The 25,996-nt window shown below is 49.1% G+C and overlaps 3 protein-coding genes across 3 annotated transcripts; 1 reads left to right on the top strand and 2 right to left on the bottom strand.

The window, feature by feature from the left end:
• Window positions 1–464: 464 nt before the first annotated feature.
• Window positions 465–2,801, bottom strand: LOC128275160 (ATP-dependent (S)-NAD(P)H-hydrate dehydratase-like). The gene is made up of 3 exons (XM_053013571.1): window positions 2,797–2,801; window positions 2,555–2,640; window positions 465–1,460 (listed from the first exon to the last, which is right to left on the bottom strand). Exons 1-3 carry the CDS (start codon window positions 2,799–2,801, stop codon window positions 865–867), a joined length of 687 nt encoding a protein of 228 aa, XP_052869531.1. The 3' UTR covers window positions 465–864.
• Window positions 2,802–3,082: 281 nt separating this feature from the next.
• On the top strand, window positions 3,083–8,107 carry LOC128277840 (N-acetylgalactosaminyltransferase 6-like). Its single transcript, XM_053016372.1, has 5 exons — window positions 3,083–3,215; window positions 5,977–6,356; window positions 6,415–6,773; window positions 6,833–7,713; window positions 7,784–8,107. The coding sequence occupies exons 1-5, from the start codon at window positions 3,162–3,164 to the stop codon at window positions 7,964–7,966; spliced, it is 1,857 nt and encodes a 618-aa protein (XP_052872332.1). The 5' UTR covers window positions 3,083–3,161; the 3' UTR covers window positions 7,967–8,107.
• Window positions 8,108–17,044: 8,937 nt separating this feature from the next.
• On the bottom strand, window positions 17,045–25,334 carry LOC128275131 (protein twist). Its single transcript, XM_053013535.1, has 2 exons — window positions 23,983–25,334; window positions 17,045–17,297 (listed from the first exon to the last, which is right to left on the bottom strand). The coding sequence occupies exons 1-2, from the start codon at window positions 25,332–25,334 to the stop codon at window positions 17,045–17,047; spliced, it is 1,605 nt and encodes a 534-aa protein (XP_052869495.1).
• Window positions 25,335–25,996: the final 662 nt, after the last annotated feature.

The raw sequence follows: 25,996 nt of genomic DNA, 5'->3' as shown, positions 1-25,996 counted from the left end.
AGGATAATGCCGCAAGTAAACGATTTCTTTCGCTGTGTCAGGACTTAGATTTCAGGTCATTTACTACATTTATTACCCTGCACTGTTTTCTGAAGAAAGCCCTTCAAAGCCTAAACGAAGCTTTCAAAAGCTTTGCGACTCTCACAGCTTTGGGGTTGTTTTTGGGAGGGACTATTTCGTTAATTCTTTGAGGAGTATTTTGGAATTATTTTGAGGAGTATTTTGGAATGTTAGTTCTTGAGTCGCTATCCTAGACGGTTCACCTCAAACAGTCCCTACCACGGCCCTTCTGTCCTTCTGGACTGCCGAAGAATACTTAGGAACCATGTAGATAATATAATCACCTTTATTCAAACGTCCATACCCTTTGCTAAACAGATTAAGATTAATCGCTTTTGGTTTCACTTTCTTTCCCCTGAGAGTCAACGCGCCACTGGCCTCCCGCAACCACCCGAAAACCCCACTCTTAGATCCGCCACGAATAAATGTTAGTGTTAAATAGTGGTGCTCGTAAGGTTTGCGTTGTTTGCCGATAATGAGATGATAATCGTGACGAGTGACTGAATGTTCGAATACACTTACATTGATATAAAAACATACGATTACGATATCACCAGTTCTGTTCCTTCACTCCCCGGGAGCGAGTTCCTGTTTCCAGTGCTTGGTACAAGGTCACATCCACCATTGAACGCAATTGACCGGGTCGCGGTTGCCCTCCAAGTTCGTTGCCTTGCGATACTCAGCTCAACTGCAGCCATACAGTCAGGAAGATGACGGCGACGACAATAAATAGATGATATCGAAAAGGCGCGAGGCCCGTGTGCACCGAGAGCCACCTTGGTCTGGCCACCACCACGGACAGCCCTAGTCCTTCTTGTGCTCGAACAGGTCATCGAACACCTGATGGATCTGGTCGATCATGTCGGTGCACGTCATGCTGCGTCCCTTCGCCTTGAACGCGTACTTATTGCACGTCTTGGTGAGTGTGCTGGCCGCAAAACAGGCCACCATCGCCGGGCTGATCTCCTGCTTCGACTCCAGCGCCCAGTAGTAGAAGGTGGCCAGGGAACCGGCCAGCAGATCACCCTGCCCACCGCACCGGCGCGCGGAACCACCCTGCGGGCACTCGTACTTTTCGCTCGTCTGCGAATCGTAGATCCGATCGTTCCGGCCCTTCTCGATCACCGTCACGCCGGCCCCGAGCCGCGCGAGCGACGCCATCGTCAGGTCGCGATCCTTCCCAAACAACCGGCAAAACTCGATGGCATTCGGTGTCAGTATCGCACCGTAGTAATCCTTCACCAGTCCGATGTCCTGCGTGATGAGAAACAGTCCGTCCGCATCGATGATGAGCGGTTTCTGCAGCTGCCGGCAGATCCGTATCAGCTCGGCCACCGTCTGCAGAATTGCCATTTCGACTCCAACAGTTTCTAACAGAAGAATGTAAAATTGTCCGCGTTCTGATTGTTTACTTTACAAAGATTTCAATCGTCGATTTTGACAGCTTCTATGCGGCCACACACACACATAAAAAATTTGTTGATGATCACTCAGTGGTGCTGTGAGTTGCTAAATGCTGTCAATTTGTTCATTCGAACGAAATCGTTATCAACGGATGGGTAGAATATAATTTTTATTTCAGTGTTTTGAAGTATTCTGAATATCTAATTGTTGCCCTAGCTTAAGATTAAGCTTAAAATCAGGATACGTTTGTGAATGATCGTTATACAAACTATATTTTAGTCATCCTGTTCCCTTTATCACAACTATCGTGTGGAGCGTGGCGAGTTTGGAGGCTGCAGCTGCAAGAGGATAAGTTGGCCACGTTTGCACAACCTTATTTGGTGGACACTTTGTTAACCGTCGGAGGTAGAAACAGGATGTTTCCCACATCGAGAAGTTTTATTAAAAAAATACAAGCGAAAACGATTTGGCATTACAGATTGCTTTTACGCTCGGTTTTACGCTTCGTGTGGCCCAACAATTATTTTGCAAAAATGGACAATCCTTAAAATAATATATTATGCTATAGTGCAAACCATTATCGCATCAGACTACACCGTCTCTTGGTGAGTGTAAGTATGTAATTTTCGTCTCCCTTATAAATTTTGAATCCTTTTCTAGTTGCTGACCTACATTTTTTCCATTCCATTTTACATCCGAATACCGCAACCAATGCGCATTTCTTATTCTCACCTGGCCACGAACTCGTCAAAAACAAACACCACCCCCCCCAAAACATGTCGTCACTTCGTCTGCGTTCGCAAAAGAATCACGTATTTTGCGATACCCTTTTGGTGGTGCGAGTTCTGGATGTTGATGACAAACGACCATTTCCCCTCGGAGCTGTTCAATTTTATTGCTGTGCATTGTTGAGGCCACCTACAAATCAACTTGCACCGATTTCGAAATGACTAAAGGGAGGCCTGAAGAATGGTAAGCAGCCATCGCCGCCCGGACCATGCCGTCAAGCAAATATATTCCAAATCCTATAGATGCCACCTTCCGATGAGACATTTCTGTGCGACGCTGGACGCACCTTTCACCTACTTACTCCGGATCTTTTTGGTCTGATCCGTTTCCGTGTCTGCTTTCGCCCATTCAATCAGTCCAAAAACGGTAAACACTTTCTCCAAACTTCTGAAACCGAAACCAATACGATCCAGAATCAATTAATGGTGTGCCTGGTTTTGCGAGCAGAACCCAGGTCTTGCAAGATGTACGGAGATAGTCCGGATCATTGATCGTTACGGAATCCTGTTCGGTTGGGCTAAAGAGTGAGCTTGTATCGATTACGACATAACACGCACGTGCAAAATGTTCAAACACCTGGAGATTCAAAAACAGCGCCCGCCAAACCATGTACACACACCGGCGACGGGGGTCACTGATGTCGGAAGCGCCTGTGAAGATAACTTGCGGAGCAGAACTCGCGCAGACTCGACACAGTTTAAGCCCAGCGAGGCTGGTTCGCGGCACGGCGTCAGTCTTTATCGGCGCCTTTCAGCGGCCGGACGTGTCGCTTCGTAAGCGTTCTTGAGATAACTTATATCGCGCCCGTTTCGTTTTCGGACAGTTTGAGTTTCGAAATGGGTATACTATTTCAGTGCCAACCCTAGGACCTAGTAGTCCAGACAGTGAACGTGTACGAAGCGGTCGCGATGCGTGTTCCAAGGCTAGTGCGAAATCTGAGACGTTCCTCCCATCACCGAAAGGTACGGGCCCCGTGATCAGTGGAGTGGAGAAATTTAAATATTGATCTGTTAACGCACTCCCCATCGGGCGATCGGGAATCACCGAGTTAACAGTTAACACCGAAGAAGAACCCGACCCCGAAAAGACCCCAAAACCAAACTCGTTCGGCTAATCCAGGTCCCGAGGTGCTATAAATCAACCGGAACCCTATAAACCGGGCGGCAATAAAGAAGGAAATGTGTGGCAACCACAAGGTCTCCGGCGGCGGTCGGCGAAAGAACGGAAAAGCATGAGACACAAAATTCTTCGTATCTCGTTTCTCGGTTTTTTGGGATTCTCCACAGGTCGCTGGAAAGGCGTCTCAAGACCCCAAAATTTCGTGGCCAGTAGTTTTTGTGTGTGTGTGCGTGTTCTGAAGTCTCCATATTCTGCGGTGTGATGTTAATTAATTAATTCGAAAGAGAACCTCATACGTTTTTTGGTGCTCACAAGAAGAAGGCACTAATGTGATTCGCGACATTCGGCATGTCGATCACCAAGAAGATCACCTGCCTGGACCTGGATGCGAAAAAAAGAAACCTAAAACGCGGTTTGCTGTTTGTGCATTGGGTGACAAATTCCACCGTCACGGTTCCACCGTCGGAGCGGATGATTAATGTTTGCCTGCCTTAAGTACACACTGTGACCGAGGGGTTTGGTTTTGGTTTTGGTTTGGGTTTTGGAGGTTTTGGGATAGCGTGAGCACTTCGCATAAAAGCGGGAGAATTATAATTCTCCAGCCAACAAACACGCGGCTACGGGGGTTTCTCTCCTCACATCAAAGGTTCGTGTTTTTGGAGGGCGCACCAGACAAATGGGCCCAAAATGCCCATCAATTTCGGCGGACACCGAAGCAAGGGGCGGGTCATAAAGAGAATGACGAAAGTGGTTGTAATTAATAAAATCTGATCGTTATCACGCACAGACCTTCCGACGACCATATGTGGCCCTATAGCACCCGCCCTATAGCCCATTAATTGTTATCCGTACAGCGGATGTCGCTATCAACAGCACCAACAGCAGCAGCAGTCCAGCAGAACTATCAGTGTTTGGTTATTGTCGTGTGGCCATTCGAGTGATAAGTGAAACGAATCGCAAATAACACTCCAGATGGGGCTCCCGAAAGGAACCGAAGAAACCGAGTATCCGGAACGGGTTGCAGAAACTTTTTCCGTTCCGTAGCCCCAGTATCGGATAACACGTGACTCCAGACTGAGGGCGCTTGTGGCCCTCTTCGGAGGAAATAAGATATTGGACATGCGCTTGGTGCTGGCACGGGTACAAATGTCAGCTAGTAAATCTCATTCGCAATGAGTCGTGCGTCCCTGTTCCGGGATGCGCTCATCGATAAAGGTCCTTTGGTTTACCATTAAATCACGGGCTGACCTTCTGCCGATGATGAACATTGCGCCCAAGGCGGAAGATAACCTCATCATTTAAACCCCAAATGCCAACGTTCTCGAAAGGGCCCCGGGGGTGAACCTTTATCATACGGCTCGAGATAAGGGCACAATGGGCAATGAGTTAATTTCTTTTAAACAATCTCAAAACACGTGCTCCTGATTCTCGTGTTTGTACTGCGCCATGTTTATTCTTCGGTTTAATTTGGGCACGTTTTTTTGTCAACCTTTCCAAGCCTTTCCAGATGTTGCCTAATCAACCTGCCAGAAAGATACGCAAGTCGTACCAGCACAATGTGTGTCAAATGTACACGTTTTTTGTTCTTTTATGTAACGATCGTTGGGACAAAGGAGAAAAAACCTACGCCTTCTTTGGACCTCCTGAGCTGTAAGACCTCCGACGGGAGGTCAGTACCATGATACTACAGATTTATCACTCTGAAGACGACGGTCAGGCTAATGGTTAATCGTTTGGTCGCGCAGCAAATGAGTACAGTTATGCAATTTTTAACATGCACCGACGTCTCTTCCCAACAACAACCACTTAAACATGGACGGAAAAATGTCCACTTTTAATGATCTTTCTCCCCAAAAAAGACACGACCCTATCGCTGAGCAACCTGTACCTTCCGAGCTGCTGACATGTTGCGCAAATTATGATACACTCCCTCGGGCCGATCGTTAGAATGCCAAAAAAAGAATCCACAAAATTTGTGTAATCATAACCTGTTAATTCGCGGGAACAACTGCTGCTGTCCGAGACCCTGAGAGAAGGGGGGTCCCAGAGAATGAAGGGCCCGGGCCAGCAGCACCAATCACCAATCATCGGTTTGCTCGCTACTTCTCTTCCACTCTTCGCAGAAGGCGATAATCATCTCGATTGATGATCGATTGATTGTTAGATCCGACATGACGGCCGCCCGCTGTCAATTAGTGTCTGAAGATTGAAAGATTTGAACGAAATCGTTCACAGGTGATCGCGTGATCGCACCCATTCGGGAACTGCCAACTTGATAGAAAAAGGGTTCGTTCCACGAGCATTAAAATTTAATGAAAATCAAGCAGGAGGGGACAAGAGAAAAACAACAGCAACGATCAAAGATGGGTTTTTTTGGCCCAAATAAACGAGGATGATGGCCCCATTCTGTTGTCGCTTCCGATGACCTTCACCTCCACGCAAGCTAAGCTAACTTATGCTAAACCGGAAAGCTCTCATGCTTAGCTTGAGACTTCTTCGGATCTTCTGACGCGCTGGCCACTCGACGTTTTATGCTTAATTAACTTCTTTGTTTTGTTGTGTTTCTCTGATCTTCCGTTGTTCTTCTCTTCAACATTCTCACAGTCCCTGTTTGGTGAGGCGATCGTCAAGCTGGCGTTCGTGGCTTGCTGCGGGATCATCACGGTTTTGCTGATCATTCACAAGTACGAAAATTTGGACAACTTCAAGCGAACGCTCTACTACCGGTACCAAACCGCCGAGGGAGAGGGATTTTTCGCCCAGCCACGGAACTTGGACGGGGTGAGGATCGACTGGCACAACTATGAGCTGATGAAGCACGAGGAGAGCCGGACGGGGCCGGGCGAGCAGGGAAAACCGTACCGGTTGACGGACCCGAAAGCGAAAGCGCTCAACGAGGAGGTGTTCAAGGAAAACGGTTACTCGGCGGTGGTCAGCGATACGATCGCTCTGAACCGGTCTGTCCCAGACATTCGGCACGTCAAGTAAGTGCCTCTGATCCACTCTCACGTCGGATCTAATTCAGCTTCCGTTCTTGTTCAGCTGTCGCACCAAGGAATACCTCCGGGAGCTGCCCAGCGTTAGTGTGATCGTGATTTTTTACAACGAACACTGGAGCACATTGCTGCGAACAGTTTTCAGTGTGCTGAATCGATCGCCCCCCGAACTGCTGCAAGAAGTGATTCTCGTCAACGATCACAGCACGAAACCTTTTCTATGGGCACCGCTGCGCCACTTTGTCGAGACAGAACTGGCACCAAAGGTACGCCTGATCGATCTTCCTGCCCGGTCGGGTCTGATAGTGGCGCGTATGGCGGGGGCCCGCCAAGCTCGCGGCGATGTCCTGATCGTGCTGGACTCGCACACGGAAGTCAACACCAACTGGCTGCCCCCTTTGCTAGGTAAGAGGATCGCAAAGGACCCGCTTTTGGCAATCAGTTCTAATTGCTCTTCCGTCTAGAGCCCATCGCCGAGGACTACCGGACGTGTGTGTGTCCGCTTATCGATGTGATCGCATACGACACGTTCGAGTATCGGGCGCAGGACGAAGGCAAGCGGGGTGTGTTTGACTGGAAGTTCTACTACAAGCGGTTACCCCTTCTGCCCGGCGATACCGACGATCCGACGAAGCCCTTCAACAGCCCGGTGATGGCGGGAGGACTGTTTGCGATCAGTGCCAAGTTCTTCTGGGAACTCGGCGGGTACGACGAGGGTCTGGACATCTGGGGCGGCGAGCAGTACGAGCTAAGCTTCAAGATCTGGCAGTGTGGCGGACGACTGGTCGATGCACCCTGTTCCCGAGTGGGTCACATTTACCGTGGTTTCGCACCGTTCAGGAATCCACGGGGCGTGAACTTTGTAATGCGCAACTACAAACGCGTGGCCGAAGTGTGGATGGACGAGTACGCCAGATTCCTGTACGAGAGCAACCCGCAATTCGACAAAACGGACGCAGGTGATCTGACGGCACAGCGAGAGTTGCGGGACCGGTTGCAGTGCAAGCCGTTCCGTTGGTTCCTCGAGGAGGTCGCTCCGGACCTCCTGCCGCGCTATCCGGTGCGTGATCCACAACCATTCGCTTCCGGGCAGGTCCAGAGTGTAGCCGATCGGCGCTTGTGTCTCGATTCGCTCAACCACCAGGCGAAGGAACCGATCGGACTTTACGCGTGTTCCGCGAATCGGACGCATCCGCAAAACAATCAGTTCTTTACGCTCTCGTATCATCGCGACATTCGAGTGCGCAGCAACGACAAGTGTCTGGATGCTGCGAAGCTGAACGATGAAGTTGTTCTCTTCAACTGCCACGAGTCGCAGGGCAATCAGATGTGGCGGTACGACTACGTAAGTGACTAGTTTCTATTCCGGCGATTAGTCTAGGCTAATATCAAGATTTGTATCGCCCACTGCCCAGGAGTCAAAGCAGATCATCCACGGAAAGGACCACCACGGACGCTGCCTTGAGGCGGACATCGCCGGGCGGAAGCTGATCGTGGCCAGCTGTGATAAATCCAAACGCTCCCAACAGTGGGACTGGGGTTACATTAACTTTGTCCATCTGCAAAACTGGGACGTTTACGGGGCAAAGTTTGTGTAGCGATCTGTAGACCCTCTCTGTGCAGATCAGAGCAAAGATTTGTACCTATATTGTGATTCCTTTTTAAGTTTCTTCTATCCTTCCCATGCACATACAGTTAGGTAAATGTATTCCAGGGCTAGAAAATTTTGAAAATAGCATAAAGCGTGTTCAGGGACAGTAACTTTAAGTCATAGTATTGAAAAGTAAACGCAAAGTCCGATCAAGACGATCGATAAAAACATGACTTTTTATGTTTCATTTCTCTGTAATAGTAACAAAAATGTTGAATAATTCAGTGGCAGTCATGTCCGAAACGCGGCCTCAGACCTGGCCCAGATCGATGTACTGCGTAGCGTTGAACAGTAGCATCGTCAGGGTAAACACCATGCCCCGGAAACAGTGCAGCTTCTTCATCGGCTGGCTTTCGTGTATCAGCAGTCCGTAGTACTTTAGTGGCCGCAACGCGGGGCCGATTAGAGGATTTTGGAACACGTCGTCTGCAAGAATCCATTCCTCTTTCAGCTTCATGATTGCACGACGCTACAAATGTGTTGCGACTCTTGGAATCGAGGGCTTTGTGGGTGCTTTTTAAGGACCCTTCTGTTTGTTTATTTCCTTGGCTTTGCGTTGGCTAATTATCTCCTCTAATCGTAACATAATTAGCCACTGGGTCGGTAATTGTAATCGACGGACGGATGAATAATTTACATAAGGAACTGTCAGCTGTTTGACGAAGCGTTTGGGAATGAGTATTCGTTGCAGGAAAGAAATGAAGCTTTAAAAATGCCTAAAGTTGATTAACAATTCCTCCTTTAAGCGATTGCAGTTTGCTGAACCGATGCCGAAAAGCGCAATTGTTCTAATTTTGAGGCTACAACTCGCATTTGGCTGGTACAGTTGGGAGAACAGACAGCAAAAAAGGTCCATAAAAAGCCAAATGGCGGTCAAATTTCTGTTAGAGAAGCATAACCCGCGTGAAAAAGCGTGTTATTCTTTTCGAAGCATTTTCCATCCCGGTAAAAAAGCTATCAATTTTAAATGTCTAATTTCAAAATGAAATATTTTCATTTTGAAACCACCGAAAATATTTCACAGTATGACAGATTCCACGTTAGGTTCAAATTAGAAACGCTTCATGCGCTCAACGCTTTAAATTAAAAACGCTTCCCGGAGCTGGTCCCCTGGGCTTACAGCACTACATGGTCTAGTAAGAAGCGAAATTTTAAATTAATTAAATTTAAAATTTTTCGTTCCCCCGGGGCAGGGTTTGTTGCCGGTATTAGGATTTCAGACTCGATCTTATACATTTCGGATTAGGATTCGTAAAGTAAGAAGTAGAACAGGTTTTAGTTTGTATTTATTGTTAATATGGTGTGAAGTCACTCTTTAATGCAAAACGATGACGAGAATTTTAATAAATGAAACAACAACAAAGGCCACCACTGCTGATCGTTGCCTTCCGCTTCAGTCTTTCTCTTTCTTCTTCCTTTCCGGCTCCTGCTTCGTTTTGCCTTGGGCGCTTCCCATGAACAACTGTTTTCAACTTTCTATTGCTTTTCAGGGGTCTATTATATTTAACAGTCTCTTTGCACTTTGAATCTGTTAACATGTCTCAGTCGTTTATTGTTTGTCGACGTGAGCATTCGAAAAGGCTTCCCCCATTAACGGAATAGTTGTCAATGTGTTTTTTGTCCCCAGGCCGTGACATTTTTTTTACGAAACTCTTGTGGCGCACAATAGTGTTTCCAAGCCCGTAAACACTCACTGAAAAAACCGAAACCCTTCCCCACCAAAAAGACCCCAAAATAACGTGAGTTTACCTAACATTTATCACGTGCTAATCGCTTTCGAAGGCGTTTCTATTCCTAAATTATTAGACTCTTCCCCCTGTGGGTTTGATACAGTATTGGGGGACGGCCTCTTAAAAAATGCTTAATTCCCTTGCAAGTGTTGTTCCAATTGTTCCGCCCCGGCCCAGGCGTTTAAACCTTTCGCCGGTGTTTTATCTGTTTTTGGGTGGTAATTGACAACGCCGTTAATAAATAATGCACTTGAGGGAAGACGAAACTCCGAGGCATGTTCTTTCCCTTACATAACAGAACCCCGGAGTAGCCTCGAAAAAGAAAAGCGGAAAAGCTAGCTCTGGTTGTCTGGGCCAAGGTTTTCGTTCGCACGCGCGGAGGGTTCTCGGTACCCCGCCTTTGGGTTGCTTTCTTGCCTCTCTGGCTTTGGGTCATGAAAATTTATCATCCGTAGCTCATTAAAAAAAGTGTAATTCTTGTCGTGCGCTTTGGGCTGCATTTTCTTCCCTTCATCTCTACACCGGGTTGCGGGAAAATGCCGCGTCGTTTCGGTGCGTTTAAGGTCGAATGGTTGGATCTACCGGATAAGAACGGTAAGGAACCAAACAGCCTGCCGTCCGTTCGCATATCAACAGGGCACTCGCTATCGGGAGCAAGATCGTGCGCAATTTCGTAATGAACCAGGGGAACGTTATGTTTAAAATATAGCCGATTGCAGTCCCCAAAAACCGCCATTCTGGAGAATAACGCCAAAAATGATTTTTTGTTGCTAAGGATCTTGTCGATCGATAACGGGTAAAATATTTCATGAGCAATTTATTGTTAGCTTTCAAGACACGAGATGAGCCCCTAATGGTAGATCTCCGTCTGCAAGATCTGCACAATAAACTTCTGCTGCCCTTTTTTCTTCGTGTGAATCTTAAGCAACGACTGAGCCGTCCGTGTCCACATTTGGCAAAAAGTCCCACGATGCGGTAGTCCTGCAGAAATGCAAATTAGCTCTGCCAGGCAGCCGACCGAACGACCCTCGACGTCAATCACCAGTCTCACCAGTCAACAGCAGTGAGCACCGGAGGAGAGAAGGGTTTTTCGCTCTGTTATTCTTACGATTTATGGAGCCCCGAGATGCCCGAGCAGTCCTCGAGCAGTCACATTTATGAGCATTATTCGTCGGATCTCAGGGTTTATTTTTTCAGACCCAGTCCCATTCAACCGGCGCCCCTGGCGCTAGCCTAGGAAACGCTTTCCTCCTTTTGGACCACAGCGAAGTCAACCGGAACCCCCGCGGAAGGTACGAGTGATCCTTAGGCCTCCGAAAGCCGGTCGGTCGGAGGCGGACTATGACTTCTGGAAACCGAACCGATCGGCTAATGTTTCATCTAATTGAGTTTCCGACCTTCTGGTTCGAATAAATTGGAAAGGCATTCGTGAAGTCGACGCAGCAAGTAGTCTCACCCAGAACGGAATCAAAGCCAGCCCGAATAGGCCACTGGAAGAGTAGGAAGTTATAAGAAGTCTCCACATTGTGTTGTTTTAAAACAGTTCCGCTAGATCCCTGGTCGTTAGTCGTAAGCACCATAAAACACTCCGAGATAGAGCGAACCGTCTTCAAACCGACTCCCGGCAAAGCCCGAGCGGGCTTCCTTGGGCCAGGCCACAAAAAACCGGCGATCTATCGAAGATCACAAACCGATCCGATGGAAAGGTTCGGATCTTCCTACGACAACGTTCTAACGGCTGGACAGCACATGTTTGCAATAAAACGGCAACAAATTGCACACTCCCCGGGGGCCCATGAATGAGAAGCGTCCCATTATGAGATGTCTTCTGGGGCGACCATCGGGTACTGTGTCTGCCGTAGGTCCGGTCCGGAAGATTCGCCCGAAGAAGTCGCGCGAAATAGAAACCGGGAAGAAACCGAAGATCAGAAGAGGCGGGAAAAGTTGTCGATGGGCACTCCCGCTGCACTACGAAACAAGCGGCGGGCGAGTCACCAGTTTTGGAATGTCGTGCTGTGCCATGCTCGAAGATCGACAAAATATGGCCATGGCTGCTAGTCACTTGACCATGGTAACAGTTTCTAGCACGCAATTGGGGAGAATGTTGTTTGTCACACAATTCGTGCGGTGTAATGGTGTGTAATATCTAACGGCCGGTGAATTTATCGGCCCACCCTGGCACAAAGCGTCAGTAATACACGCAGTTTAATGATCTACAAAATATGGGCTAAAAAGAGTGAAATTGCATCATATAGCTAGACCCTTTGCTTGATAATTTACTTGTCAGCTTTAAGGTTTCATGTTTCAAGAGTTCTAGAATTATTCCTAAATTTGTTGCAAAAGATCCTATGAAATGATTCAGAAAAATTTAAGAAAAATTTTTGGCTCGTCTAGATTTGTTTTCGTCATTCGAATAGGAAAGAAACAAAAATCATTGGCCCATCCTTTTCAAAACGATTCTGTTCATTTCTATTTATTGCAATTATTCATTGGAATAAATTGGAAATTAGCTTCCCTTAACTGTAGACAAGCAAAGAGCACAGCATGTCCAACAATTGCCTCAAAATCTATTTCCCGTGGTCCAACCGGAAGATATGTTTATGATTTCCGTATCTCGTTCCGCGACCATGAATTACACTCGGTCCCAGACAACGTATTGCCGCTGCCGTTGCGCGTTGCAGGTGCAACCCGGTTCTGCAATACATCGTCTCGCAGGCAGATGCATCGACTGGCGACGGGAGCATCGACGAGACGACATCTCTGTTAACGTCACGTGGTCTTGTGTCGATGGTCTCGTTACCATCTGAGGGCGGCGGTGGTCATAAAAAAGAAGCGATGGAAAAAACGTGACTAAAAGTACCGCCGTTTTTACGACCAAGCAGCGGCCTATTCACAGAGTTCCGTCCCCGTTTGCTTGTTGCGTCCTCCATTAACTTCCACGGGGAGACACTCTGCTCAGACTGACCGTCTGAAGATGCTTTAAATGGTACCAACTGTTGGTTCAAACTATCAACAAACTCCAGTTGTAAGTCCCTTAAAATTGTCTATAACTCAAAGGAAAATTTATTAAACATTATCGACCTTTTAACTTGCTTCAAACTGACCTCTTTTTCTGTACTGGGACGCTCCGAAGGCGAGCACCTGCGGAGCGAGAGGAGTACAAAAAAAAATTGTTCCTACCCGTCTAGACATTGCCGTCTTCCGTGGTGGCCAGACGTTCGCTCTATGCATCGACCACGCTAAAAAGATATGCAGCGCACCGCACTACTGCAAGCGAAGCAAAAATCAACAAGCTCTATGCACAATCGAGACACGGCGGCGAAAACATGACGAACTCGGATATCGGTGTCGGCGGAACGGGTTGTTTTCGGACCAGCGAACCGACGGCCGACCGAGCCACGTGGGACGGGACATAATATTTTGCGATCGACTTCAAAGCGCGACAAAATTTAAGTTTAATGGTGGCCCTAAAATAATAAACAGCACCAGTGCGCTGTTGCACTGTACGGCACTGCAGCGGCAAAAAACAATAGAGTGCCGTGTGCAAGCGCATCCGGTGGTCTGGCCGCAGTTTTAAAATAGGAATTACTATTTTCGATGCACAACCCCCGTCTATCGATCCGTTCAAAACTGCGCTGAGTGACGATAAATGCAAATGGAGACCAATCAAAACCACCAAAAACCACATGGAGACACGGCCCTTTTCACCTGGTTCACCCCGCAAACGGAAAACTATTCTTTCGCCGGCGTAAGACTCGGTAGATCATATCGGAATTGAACAGTTAGGACCGACAATGACGGGACCTACCGAACGAAAGAACATTAAAATTACGACAAAAAAACACAAAAAACGAACGAATCAACACTGTGGCGACGACGGTGTCACACGGTGCGTTCGGACACCACATAAAACCCGGCCCCCGGGCCTCCATTAAAACTCCCGTCCTCGATGCTCGATAAATATTTACAACAACTCCACCCGGTTTTGGGGGAAAATTTTCCTTCCTTTTTCGAAAAGAGAACGCGCGGGAAATTTTCCCACCAACCAATTCTTTTCCCTCTCTCCTTCGATTCGTTATCTAGTCCCGGCCAAATTTCCTAGCCCATTTGTCGATCGTGAGTCGCTGGTCTTGTTAGTGGTTTGCGATGTAAACAATAGTGGGCATAACCCGTGGCACAATGCACACTGGATGCTCGAGGGACGGAAAGTGATCGCCGCGCTCTACGTTTTGGGGGCGCTGATCACGCGGATGATTGGACGATGATGTACGAGCATCGAGCATTTTTATTTTGTTTGCTGCGGTAAGGTTACTGAAGCGATGTTTACTTCATCCCGTGTCACCGGGCTCCCGGGCTGCCGTCACGATCGATGAAGGAAGTCCCGCTGTTGGCGCTTCGAGTGACAAGGTATAAACATGGGAGCATAGGAAAATGGGGGACTGGGATCGAGGTGCAACTGAGGCTGACGAACTGATCGGTCGGTGGTGATCGTAAACATTATTAACTACTGGTGATAACAGTTTGCTACGTCGCATAAATCATACCTTGATCGGTCGGTAAACGATCAACAATAAATCACTATTCAATTGACGAACGGTGAGTCACGCAATGACATGAAATATACCTGAGACCTAGGGCCTAGGATCCAACTTTAGAACTAAAATCTCAATAAACGAATAAGGTCGCATTTTTTAAACCCAAATCGCATATCACGATTACCTTCAGCTATGTATCATGTAAGAGATCGGAAGTAATGACATTTCCACCATTGCCATTGAGCAGTGCTCGCCTTTGAAAAGCATGTTGAAATCGAAGAAGTTAATTAAAATTTTTCCTAAACAACCCAAAACCCGGGACGAACGGGAAGCATAATCACGTGTGCAGTGGCAGCCATAACGAGGATGAATGATTTATTTAAAAATGGTACCAACCACGGCCCAAACTACCGGGGCCAGAACCGGTGGTTGCGGTGGTAGTGAAACCGGTAAATCTTAGTTCTTTTGGCTGGAGGTATTGAAGAAACAAAAAAACATTTAAACATTACTTTCTACTGAGCAACAAAAACCCAATTATGTGAGCTTATTTTATCGTGGCCACGGAACCAATGAAAGAGACAAACTATTCAATCCCAAGAAGCACTAGCACTTGCACAGCGCCGGTCGGGATATGCCGGGCGGCCAAACAGAGCCCGACGAACGAGGAATCGAAAGAAGGGCGAACATTAAAGGAATCTTGCATCTCGAGGGCAAGAGGAGAAAAAATAAACGCCACGCCGCCATTCGGTTCCATTCCGAGAAAATATCCGATTACCAAAATGGACCGTGGACCGGGCGCGTTGCTGAGTTGGTGGCGATGAAGACGATCAAAGCGGGTCCCGGAAGAATTTTCGGATGGCCCGACGGTGGAACGAATGAAAATTCTTTCCTTCTTCTTTTGTCTTGGACCCTTTTGGCTCGGGCTCTGTTTTCCCGCCCAATTCGGCCACGGATGACGCCTTCTGATCGCTGCTCTTTTTCGTTGCCTCCTAATTTCCTTCCTTTCATGTCCCGTTCCCGCAATCTTCGCATCATTGTTATCTTCTCCGGTTTGCCAGTTCCTCCTTGGTTCCTTTTTGTGGCGTTTTTCGGCCTACCTTTTTTGGGGTTGGCATTTTATGTTTACGGCGAGATGGCCGCAACTCAACATTTCGCACCGTTTCCACGCCGCAAGATGGCCGATGCCAGAGTGGAACCATTTTGCACTTTCGCATCGTTTATCGGCCCCATCTCAAAATGTGTAAGATTCATCATTAGCTTCCTGTGAAACACAAATGAAGCGTTCGACAAATCGCTCGGTACCGAAAACGAATTAACTCGTCACTCAGCGGCGTCTGTTTATTTGCTCTGCAGATGGAAAAGCATTGATTTATTTAGAACCGCAGGAAAGCATCCGTCCATCGATCGTCCATTTTTCTAAAGAAGCTGAAGGTGATTTTTTCTCAAAACCACCAAATTTGCCGTCCGTCCCCTGCCTAATGGACGGTGCTTCAGCCTCCGGGACCGGATATGAAACGTCAAGGAACAACTTTTCTTTCACTTTTCAAACGACCACCGCAACAACGAAATAACTCTCGGAACCGATCAATCGCCGGTGGTTGGGAGAGTTTAATTTAGGAACTTTTCAATTATTCTTCAGCAGCTCACCAGGCAGCTTGGCTCCCTGTGAAGCACAATGGAAGCGGAGAAAAGAAAAACCCCAAGCCGCAGTTCTATTTTGGTACTCGGTTTTGCATTTTTTATAATTCAATCGCCAGCGCGCGTGTGTGGCGGGGTCACGTGATGCAATCACAGTATTCACTTACTGACTAAACTTGATCAATGTTTGCACGAAGTTGCGCTTTTTGCGTTGTCGTAAATTTCGAATGTAAAACCTTAAAACGAACTGGAATTTTGCTGGATGGTGTAACGCGTGTCGAATGTTGTAAAGAGTACTGACGTAACCAACCTATAATTTGGCAATTTAGAAACATTCAGCAAATAAACTTAAACTCTTAGTAACTTTCTGATGCACAACAGGTAATAATAAAATTCTCGCTCTCTCGAGTGAATCACTTAGAATCTAGTAATTTGTACAGAAACGTCACATGACGTCGGTTGGCAAATCTTTGGCTCTTTCTGGTTGATCTTCATTTTGGTTGAAGAACGAAAGAGATCCTTTGCGCATGCAACGTACGCTGCGTTTTGTTGACCACAAGATTAAATCCAACATTTCGATAACAACGATCGAACGGGACAAATCGGCGATCGGTGCAGGTGCCGCTAACGTTGCTGGACACAGAGAGGTGTCCATTCGACTGTCGGTGACTCATGCTTATATCAAGAATGGGTTAATCTTATCCCAAAGTAATAAATCCGCTAAGCCTATGGAATTATTTGGTCACGCTTTCGGACACCTTTCGACCGGGGTAGATGTTGAGCAAGAGGGGGGCCCCAACACCCAACAACGCTTACCCGCAGTATCTCAAATCTGAGTCATTCTTTGGAAACTAGCTGCCTATGTCCGGTTCGCAGAGCTGCAGTCCTCCGTTCCGGAATCGCTCTTAACGTCTGTATAATACTTTACACCTTTAAAATGCTTTCCCCATCATCAACCTGGCCCCCCGGTAGCTCCTGGCCACTGGTGGCCTGGTGATGCCCTTTTCGTGTTTCGAGGAAACGTTTGACGCTTCACCGTTCAGTTTGTCCCGCAAAGCCGCAACGAGGTGGTTCTTCCAGCCGGTGGTTCCCGTTTCACCGAAACCGGAACCGGCCGTCTAGTCAGTCCTTCCCGCCACCGCCACCGCCACCGTCGCCCATCTCGCCACCGCTGACCGAGCCGGACGCCGCGGACCCGTTGCTCCAGTCGCCCTCCATGCGCCACACGCTGAACAGATAGCTGAGCTTCTCGTGCGCCAGGATGCCGCTGCCGGAGAACTGCAACGCCCCGCCGGACGTCGCCATCGCCTTGTGCTCCTCCAGCATCGTCGGTAGCTCGTTGTTCGACAGCACCCGGTACAGGAAGTCGATGTATCTGTGGGGACCGCAACCGAATGAAAAGAACAGGATTAGTCCAAGTATAGGTGGCAGAAGAGACAGTTCCGAAGAGAGCCGGCAACACAAACAAAAATCTCGAAAACAAACAAACAAACGACGCCCACCGACCAAACTCTGTACCCTGAACCGATGAGTGCGACTATCGAACTCTTCATGATGCTTCCCCCGGGACTAGGGAATCCCCGGTTCGTTCGATCGGACCCCGTGTCGACCGAAAGGATAACTGGATTTTCCGTCGCAATCCTGTTACACATCGTTCCGTTTACCTCCGGGGAGCGACTGGAAAATCCCCTACAAAAGGTTAATGAACCCGGGCACCTGGGTGGTGGCGTTTGGTTTGGTGACCAAACAGTTTTGGAAGCCAACCGGGTGATTGGATTGGTGACGAAGACGACTGAGACGACGACGACGGACATTGAGGGGTTTTTACGGGTGGAATTTCACGGCGGAAATAACGGACGGCGGAACGGAAAGTTTGGCAGGGTTTTTCACCGGCAACTGCGCGGGGAAATTCTTTCTCGCACGTAAAATTAAAGGGACACACAAAAATAATAAGTCGTGTGAAAGGATAATCGATAAACTTTTTCAAAAAGAACTCTTACCGAGTGAGATGAGGCTTCTCAAAAATTACCATCATTTTTTTTGTCAAAACCATTTAAACGAAAGTTTGGGAGGGTTAATTTGGAATGGCCTCAAATAATTAAACTCAATTATTCACTTCTAAATATTCGTTTTTCATTCAAAAGCCTGTATCGAAACTACTCAAGGACCCTTTGTTAAAATGTATCTTGCTAACTAAGTTATTAAACAAGTTAATACCCTTTCTGGCGCTTGCTATAAAATCGCTCAAAATGAAAGTAAGCTTGTGTCGCGTCGCTATAAATCATCTGCTGCGCCGGCGGCGGCGGTCCCCGGTCGTGACTGATCATGTGAAAACTCCATCACAAACCGTCATCAACCCGTCACAAACCGGGCTCTCCGGGGAGACACGGTCATAACGCGTGAAACCGAAAGCCGGACAAAATGAATCCCTCGTTCGTCGGGGTGCTGGCTTCTACGAGAGTCGCCAAAGTCTGCGCCACGTTTATTGCGCACCATAAAGGGACAATTTTTACAACATCCGGATACAGGGTGGCGGTCCCCGGATAAACTATGAACAGTGACTCACCCCAGGCCCCAGAAGTTTGAAGCGAAACGAGGACAGAGTGGAGGTGATAAATGGTTAATTTTTTCCCAAACACAACAGTGACCCAATTCCCGCCAGCATCGAACTCTGAAGCAAAGCGAAAAGTTTTCTAATTCGAGAACAAAGAATTTTGAGTTTAAATGAAAACCGAAAGCATAAATTCTTGGCGAACCATCCCGAAATCGGTCCAAAATCGGAATAAACCAATCAAAAGCTAATTAAAACGCACATTTCTCACCGCTCACCCGAAACAACCGCCGGCAGGGAGGGACGAGCGCCTTGAATTTCCCACCGGAAGCAAAGAGTGTGAAAAACCCGTCACGCCGACGAGTCCAACCAACCAACACCGGCCGCTGTCTCCCGAAAAGTCAATTAAAAATCGTTCATCGACACCAGTTTCAAGATCACGACCGACCGCCAGCGGCTTCAGACGATCAATCAGCGAGCTGATCATCGACGACCGCGTTTTTCTCGACCGGCTTTTCGGGTACGACCGTGTCGTGTCGCATTTTCTTTTACCATTTTTCCACGCCACACTTGTCTCGGGACCGGCCGGGACGTGCCCTTCCCCTACGCACGCCGCTCTCCTAAACGGAGCGAAATCTGTCACTGCCAGGAGGAGGATGAAGAGCCAATAGACCAAATCGAACGATCATCTTCCCATCGGCAGACGGGGCGCTGGCGGCTCCCTTACCTTCGGGACGACACCTCCGCGCTGGGCGCATTTTCCACGCACCATCGGAACCGAGGGGTGGTAGGCGATAAATTTTCCACGCATGTCTAACACACGGAAAACGTGGTCCTGTGGGGATAGATCGCGTTATGATGGCTCGTTACATTAGAGATTTTTCACGTTTCGAGCGAAATGACGTCAGAGTGCGTCAGGGTTACCGCCGGGCTGTGTTGACAACCGCCGAAAAGGCGGATGGAAAGGCGGATCGGTTGGACTGTCCCCCGAGGGGACACCTTCCTTTCCGGGTGATGACAGCCCGAGGACCGACACAAAGTGTTGGGGTGTGACGGGTTCTAGTAGTTTGTTCTCGTTCTCGGATTATGGAAACGATCGTAGCGATCGGTTCCGTCACTAAAGAAATTAGTACCATAAAGTGCTTACTCTCTACGAGAATGCTTCGCAAGATCACCTTAATGGCGAAGATCACTCACAACACAGGGTTTCATGATCGGCCATATACAAAGCATGATTTGGTCGAAGCGCGTTCACCAACACAAACTGCGCCAAGCATAAAAAGGGGCAATTTTTAAGATGTGCGCACTTATCCCAGTGATCTTTCTCAGGCTCAGGGTGCGCAATAAAATGGCGAAACGAAAAGATGGCAAACGCAAAAAAAGCACAAAACAATATTTCTGTTAAGAGCACTTTTAAGGTTAAGATCCCCCCCCTGTCGGAGGGCGACCGTTTCGTAAGATCGCCAAGTCCCTCGGGGGTTCCATTTTTTCTTCTTTTTCGGGCGGTAGTCCATATTTTTCAAGTACCCCTTTTTCGGGTGGCAGCTGTTGCGTCGCAGCAGAATGGAGCAGAAAAAACGTCGCAGAAAGGCGTCTCCAGAAATTCAGCGGAAGTCACAGCGGGTTGACAGTTGCTCCCCCCGAAAACCGAAAGATGGGTTCTTTAAGGGTTGCCTCTTGTGTCTTTTTTCGCAACCTTTTCTTATCCAGATGTTGAGAGCAGCCCGATGAAGAGCATAACGGTTGCGGAGCGTAGCATAAGTTTAAGAGGAGCAATTAGAAGCGGCATTTCGTGTCATGGAAAGATCGCGACCCCCAAAATGGCGGTCGCACACACACAAAGTGAAGCAATGTTTTATTTGGCAAACCCTTTTTTGTGGTTTGCTCCTAAAATAGAACTCTGAATAGAGTAAATAGATTATCGCTTGATGATGGATAAATCAGTGCACGATTTCAACAATCGCAACGGTCTTCGATCGGCTTCGACCGCCACGACGAGCATAAAGCAAATTAAAAATTGATCGCCAGACAGGCTAAAGTACACACACTCTCGCCATTGTTTTTGTTCCCCCCCGCGTCACATTCCACCGTCACCCACCCGAAACGCATGGCCGGGCACCCTCTCGCGGGACCCCGGCCATAAAATGTGATGTTAATTAACTGCCAACCGGCCTTCAGCACCGTTTCCAACCCGTCAGTCAATCAGAGGCCCTCACGCAGCAGTACCGCGCCGGAGAGCGTCTTCTTCGGCGGGCAGGTACACTTCGGGGTACCAAACAGGGATATGGCCACGGCACGGCGTGTGTGAGCACTCTCCCATAAATGTGAACACTTTTTCAGACGAGCGAAGACGACGAGCGCATTGTGTAATCCGTTCGGGCGTGCAGGGAAACTCCACGAGCAAAAGAGCGACAGCAAAAAGGAGAATTGTATATTAAAAAAAAAACCTCCGCCAAAGATCAACATAACGCACTCCGCTGCATCATAAACATTACTATCTACACATCCAGACGAACGATGGCCACGGTAACGCGGTAACAAAACATCCGTAATGGCGGGGCAGAGGATTTGAACAGCATAAAAGCATAAATTGTTGGGCCCAACACTCGTTATTTTAAGGCGTGACTTCAAAATGACGGAAAACTGTCTATAAAAACCCGTTCCGTTTTGGGTGATTTCATAATAATTTCCTCAAAAAAAAGGAATGGGCTACTCTCCATCTTCATTCGCTCTCTCGCATCTGGTGCCGATCCTTTCCGTCTTGTCCCGAAGTTCGCATAGCAATGTTTAATGAACAACTCAACACATGTTTCGCGTAACGTGAATAAGCGGCCGCCGCGTGGTGTTAATCCGCCTCCGGGAGGAATTCTTGTAAACATAAGCCTGCGCCATGGTAAGTAACGGTTTTGACCCTGTCACTGACACTACTACTGGGCCTGGAACCCGGGATCTATGCTCTCGCTATGCTCTTTGTTGTGCAGGATCTACCCGTGCCCGTGCCCGTCCCCTGCGATGACATCATCCGAGCGCGGGAATTGAGAATTTTCCCACCGATCATTCGATGGCGCAGCTCTGGGTGGGATGTTGGGGGCCACCATCGCCGCCGCCACCGAAGAATGACATCGCCTCGAGGGCGCCCCCCACCCAAAAATGATGCTTTGTCTCCCGGAATAAAAGTAATGGCCCATGTGCGGGGCCGCCTGTATTGCGTCACGGTTTTGCTTTGGCAGGGCGGAACTGTCAGGCGGACAATGAGCGATCGAAACCTGTCCCACTTGTGTGAGCATCACCGATCGATGTTTGGAGGATCATGTAACACGCGATCACTCGTGTGAGTGGGCTCATCATCGCCTCGATCGTGTGATCGTCAAGTTGTTCCGGTGCAGCACTTATCTTACTAAGCAAGTGATCAAATTAAAATCCAAAGACAACGTATGAAACGATCGTTGTAAGATCATATTCACCAAAATATTTGCTTAACCAAAGGCCATAAAAATCACCGTCAATCGCGCTGCAGTTTGTTTGAAAACAAACGAACTAATGCAAACCATCAATGGTCGCAACTATTATTTTAATGTAGCGAAATTGAGGGGAAAGAAAATAAATGAAGCCGGCGGCCCCGGCGGTAGAGGCAGCGGCCATAATTCATTCCGCTGTCGCGCAGCGGGTCCCACACCTCGCATGCGGCGCTTCGGACGCAAACATCAAACGCCAACCCTAGCGCGAGATCCACTCCAACCGAGATCAGTGTGTGTGTGTCTTGCATAACCGAACGCGACACGCACGACTCCTCTCGGTGGCGGTTTTGTCTTTGTTTGGTTGGTCTCGTGGCCCGAACGCCCCTTCGCATAGGTGTGTGTGTGCGTGCGTCCGTGTCAAATTACAAGCGGTCCCTGTGGCTGGCTTTCGTCGGGAAAACGCCACCCGCCTTTAATTTCTTTTTCTAATTTACGACACACTTTATGTCGCCGAGCCGAGGCAACCGACAAGTGCGCGTGATCGTGAATTTTCCTACTCATTTTTTTTGTTTGTTGATCTTCATTAACAAACATTAGTTTGAATTTCTGCCAATTTTTTAATTTATGATCCATGAAGCGCCAGAAGGGCCAAGCAGAGAACAAACAGAACTGGAGGAATGCAGTCGGGAACGATCGGTTAATAGAGTGGTTCCAAAGTGGTTAACAAACTAACGCAAACAGTCGGCGGTCAGTACTTTCCCGACCAATGACCAGGCGCCCCCATCGAATGGTGTAAAGTGCGTAGCCGCGCCGCGTTGATGCTAATCGAAACCGAAATCGATGGCCCAGACAGCCGTCCGCTTCGCTTTGATATGGTTTCGGATGGCACACGGCGCGACACAAATCCCGATCCCGAAACATTCTCTCAGAGTGTGTATCGTAAATCTTCGGCCCGTCACCCAGCCCGGCCCAAGGAAAGCAACATAACGATCGTAAGGATTGGGCGAAAATTTTGGGCAAAACTTTCCACCAAAACTGCACGCCTAATAAGCGTTCCATAAATCATGACAGAAAATGCCGCCGCCGCCGCCGCCATATTTCGTGGTTCGATTTTGGAAGAAAACGCCGAGGAACGCAGATCGACACTCGATCGACATTCCTTGGTGCGCGCGCTCCGCGTGAATATGTCATTCGCACGGGGCGAAAACCATTGATCATTTCTCGCGCCGCGACGTGCGTGACTATTTATTTTTTCTCGCTACCGCCGGAGCCGGATATTTTTCATTTTTCACAACTCAGTCCCCCAGCGGAGACTGAGTTTTCTCCTTCCTGGCCTTTCGTTCAACCTCTCTCTCTCTGTGGTACGAGGCATTCATTCGGCACGGTTTCTTTATCCGACCGACATAAATGATCTTTAACTGGCCATTTGCAAAAAGGGGAAAGAGTTAGCCGAACGCGCCGGTGCTTGATGGATGGCGTTTTCAATTTAACCCGGGAATGACTTCACTCCGTTTGCAACTCTGTCCGTTCGCTCGGACCTACAAATGCCTCGTTCGTTAGGGATGGGTAATACATTTTTCCAACGAATAAACGGAGACAGCGATCGCCACCGATCGCCGGGAACAGCCGTCCCATTCATGTGCCAATACATTTTAGTCACCAACAATAGGAATATCCTTTCAACGAAACAAAAAAGGACTACAATTCCCGTCCGACCGCGAAAAGTCCGACCGTCAACCTGAAGGGGATTTGGTTTTTTCGCCTCTTTGCCTCTGATTGATGACTGGAGGATTTCACCGAGGCGGGAGCCGTCGGCTGATCGTTAATCATAATCATGGGACCTGCGTCGACGACCCCACGACAACGACAAATAAGTCTTGTTGGGGGGCCAGACTTTCCATCGCAAGGTATTCCGGTGAGCGCAAGGCACTGCGACTGGAACATTGACTGGCTGACAAATTAAGCCTGTTACTGCTGTTTCCGCTCCCAGCGGTCGATGGGTCTCGGTCGAAGTTAGAGTCTTAAAAAAGCGGAGAGGTTCAAGTACTTACCGCGAGGCCAGCTTCAGCGTCTGGATCTTGCTCAGCTTGTCGCTCGGTAGGGTCGGAATGATTTTGCGCAGCGAAGCGAACGCCTCGTTCAGGCTCTGCGTTCGCTGGCGCTCGCGTACGTTCGCCATTACGCGCTGGCTCTGGAGGTCCTCATACCGAATCGACTCCTTCGTCTGGCGCTTCCGGATCCGCGGTGGCCGCACGCGACGCCCGGAAACCTTCGCCCGGCTCGGTTCTTCCGACCCGGCCGTTCCAGGACCTGCGGCACCCAGCTGAACGACGGTGGCCGGTGGTTGTGGATGCTGGGCCGAGTACTTTCCGCACGAACCCAACGAATCGTCCAGTTTGACCGGAGAACCCGACCCAGCGGATGTAACAGACAGGGAGCAACTTTCTGCATCTCCCGTACCGACCAGAGGACTGTTGGGTGAGGATGTATGGCCGTGCGCCGTGGCCATCCCCGGGTGGTAGTAGAGGACCGGACCTTCGGTTCCGTACTGATGCGCCGCGTCCTTGACGTCGGGCGACCCATTAGAAGAGTCCTCCTCAAGCGCCGGTCCCCCGGGGCCCGGAAGCATCTCGGTGGCTTCGTAAGATCCGGCCACCGGGCCAACATAATCCACCGTACCGGGCGCTCCATTCGAGAAGCTCCAGACGGTACCGTAGCCATCGCCGTAGCGGGCCCTTTTCTCCGGCTGTTGGGGATAGGTCTGTGGCACATCGGGGCTCAACGAGGGCTGATCGAACTCGTAGTCATAGTCGGCGTCCACGATCCGGCGCTTCTTGGCGGAGGATTCATCACAGGCGTACGAGGACACGAGCGCCGGCAGGTTGGCCTCTAGTTGAGCCAGATGATCGGGCTGATCGTAGCAACGGTGGAGCGATGGCAGAGTGATTGGCCGCGATTGGGCAACCTCCGTCATCACCGGATGGCCCTGGTAGAGGTAAATCGTTCCCGGGGGCTGCTCGACCACTTCCGGTGTGACCGGGACTATGCGCGAGTGATGCAGCAACACGTTAAAGTCCGGGCTCTGGTGCTGAAGGTGCTGAGCTCCGTGGTGGTGGTGCTCCTGGAGCGGTTGCACCAAATGATGGTGGCCGGGATGTTGCTGCGAATGATGATGAATGGGATGCAGGTCCGGAATGGTGCGTGGCACTTGCTGGTGCTGCTCGTAGCTCTGGTGGTGTCCGTTGTTGTTGTTGTTATTGTTCATTACACCACCATCGAACTGTTCCACTTTGATGATCTTTCTGGGTGACCGGTGATCGAGAGCGGTGGCCGTCACCAGGGCCCCGCTGCCACTAATGTCCAGCAGCAGCCGGGGCGAGTCGGAGGATCTTCCACTGGACATGGTTCCGGGCACCGCGTTCAAAGTCATACGGCAAGGCACCCCGTACTTAAATCCACCGTCCTTAGAACCGAACACACCGCAACTATCCAAACGCCGCGCCAATTACAGCAATTAGGCGACGCTCAATCACACACGAAGAGAACGTAAAAGCGATTACCTCCCAAAACCTGGGACACGACACTCGGATCGTCCGCGCGGGTCTCTGATCGTCGGCCAACTGACGCCTCCGTGCGTTACGCGATCCGGACCAGCATCCGTTCACGCTCACGATCGGATTCACTCGTGAAAACTCACGAGTGTGACCGAGACGTTCGGCGTGATCGAGAAAAGCGTGAACACCGGAAGAGGACGGGATCATGCCGAGCAGGACTCGGAGCTAGGTACACGAATGGGGTCGATCAGAGAGGAAAAGAATAGCGTGCGAGCGAGTGAGTGAAAAGGAGTGCACCGGATGGTGATCGTCCGTCTCGAGAGGATCGCATTGCTAAAGAGAGAGAGAGGTAGAGAGTCGGTTGGGCGCTGGAAAAACACGCATTGGACGATCGGAAAACGAGGGTTTCGGTGCTTCTCTCGCTCTTCGTTTCCACGGTCACATCATTCACACTTTCCCGACCGCTAATGAGCCGGACGATGAGTGAAATGGGCGCAAAATGAAACGGGCG

This window comes from Anopheles cruzii, chromosome 2, assembly GCF_943734635.1.
Source record: "Anopheles cruzii chromosome 2, idAnoCruzAS_RS32_06, whole genome shotgun sequence".
Lineage (NCBI taxonomy): Eukaryota > Metazoa > Arthropoda > Insecta > Diptera > Culicidae > Anopheles > Anopheles cruzii.
This window is presented reverse-complemented; position numbering and strand designations above follow the sequence as displayed.

What these genes read in the sequence shown, in the direction of transcription:
- LOC128275160 (XM_053013571.1), bottom strand. An exon ending in TCAGACCAAAAAGATCCGGA is followed by an intron (nt 1,461 to 2,554) that starts GTAAGTAGGTGA and finishes GTAAACAATCAG; the next exon opens with AACGCGGACAATTTTACATT.
- LOC128277840 (XM_053016372.1), top strand. Translation starts at nt 3,162, where the DNA reads ATGCGTGTTCCAAGGCTAGTGCGAAATCTGAGACGTTCCTCCCATCAC. An exon ending in GTTCCTCCCATCACCGAAAG is followed by an intron (nt 3,216 to 5,976) that starts GTACGGGCCCCG and finishes ACATTCTCACAG; the next exon opens with TCCCTGTTTGGTGAGGCGAT. An exon ending in AGATGTGGCGGTACGACTAC is followed by an intron (nt 7,714 to 7,783) that starts GTAAGTGACTAG and finishes CCCACTGCCCAG; the next exon opens with GAGTCAAAGCAGATCATCCA.
- LOC128275131 (XM_053013535.1), bottom strand. Translation starts at nt 25,334, where the DNA reads ATGTCCAGTGGAAGATCCTCCGACTCGCCCCGGCTGCTGCTGGACATT. An exon ending in ACGCTGAAGCTGGCCTCGCG is followed by an intron (nt 17,298 to 23,982) that starts GTAAGTACTTGA and finishes CGGTCCCCACAG; the next exon opens with ATACATCGACTTCCTGTACC.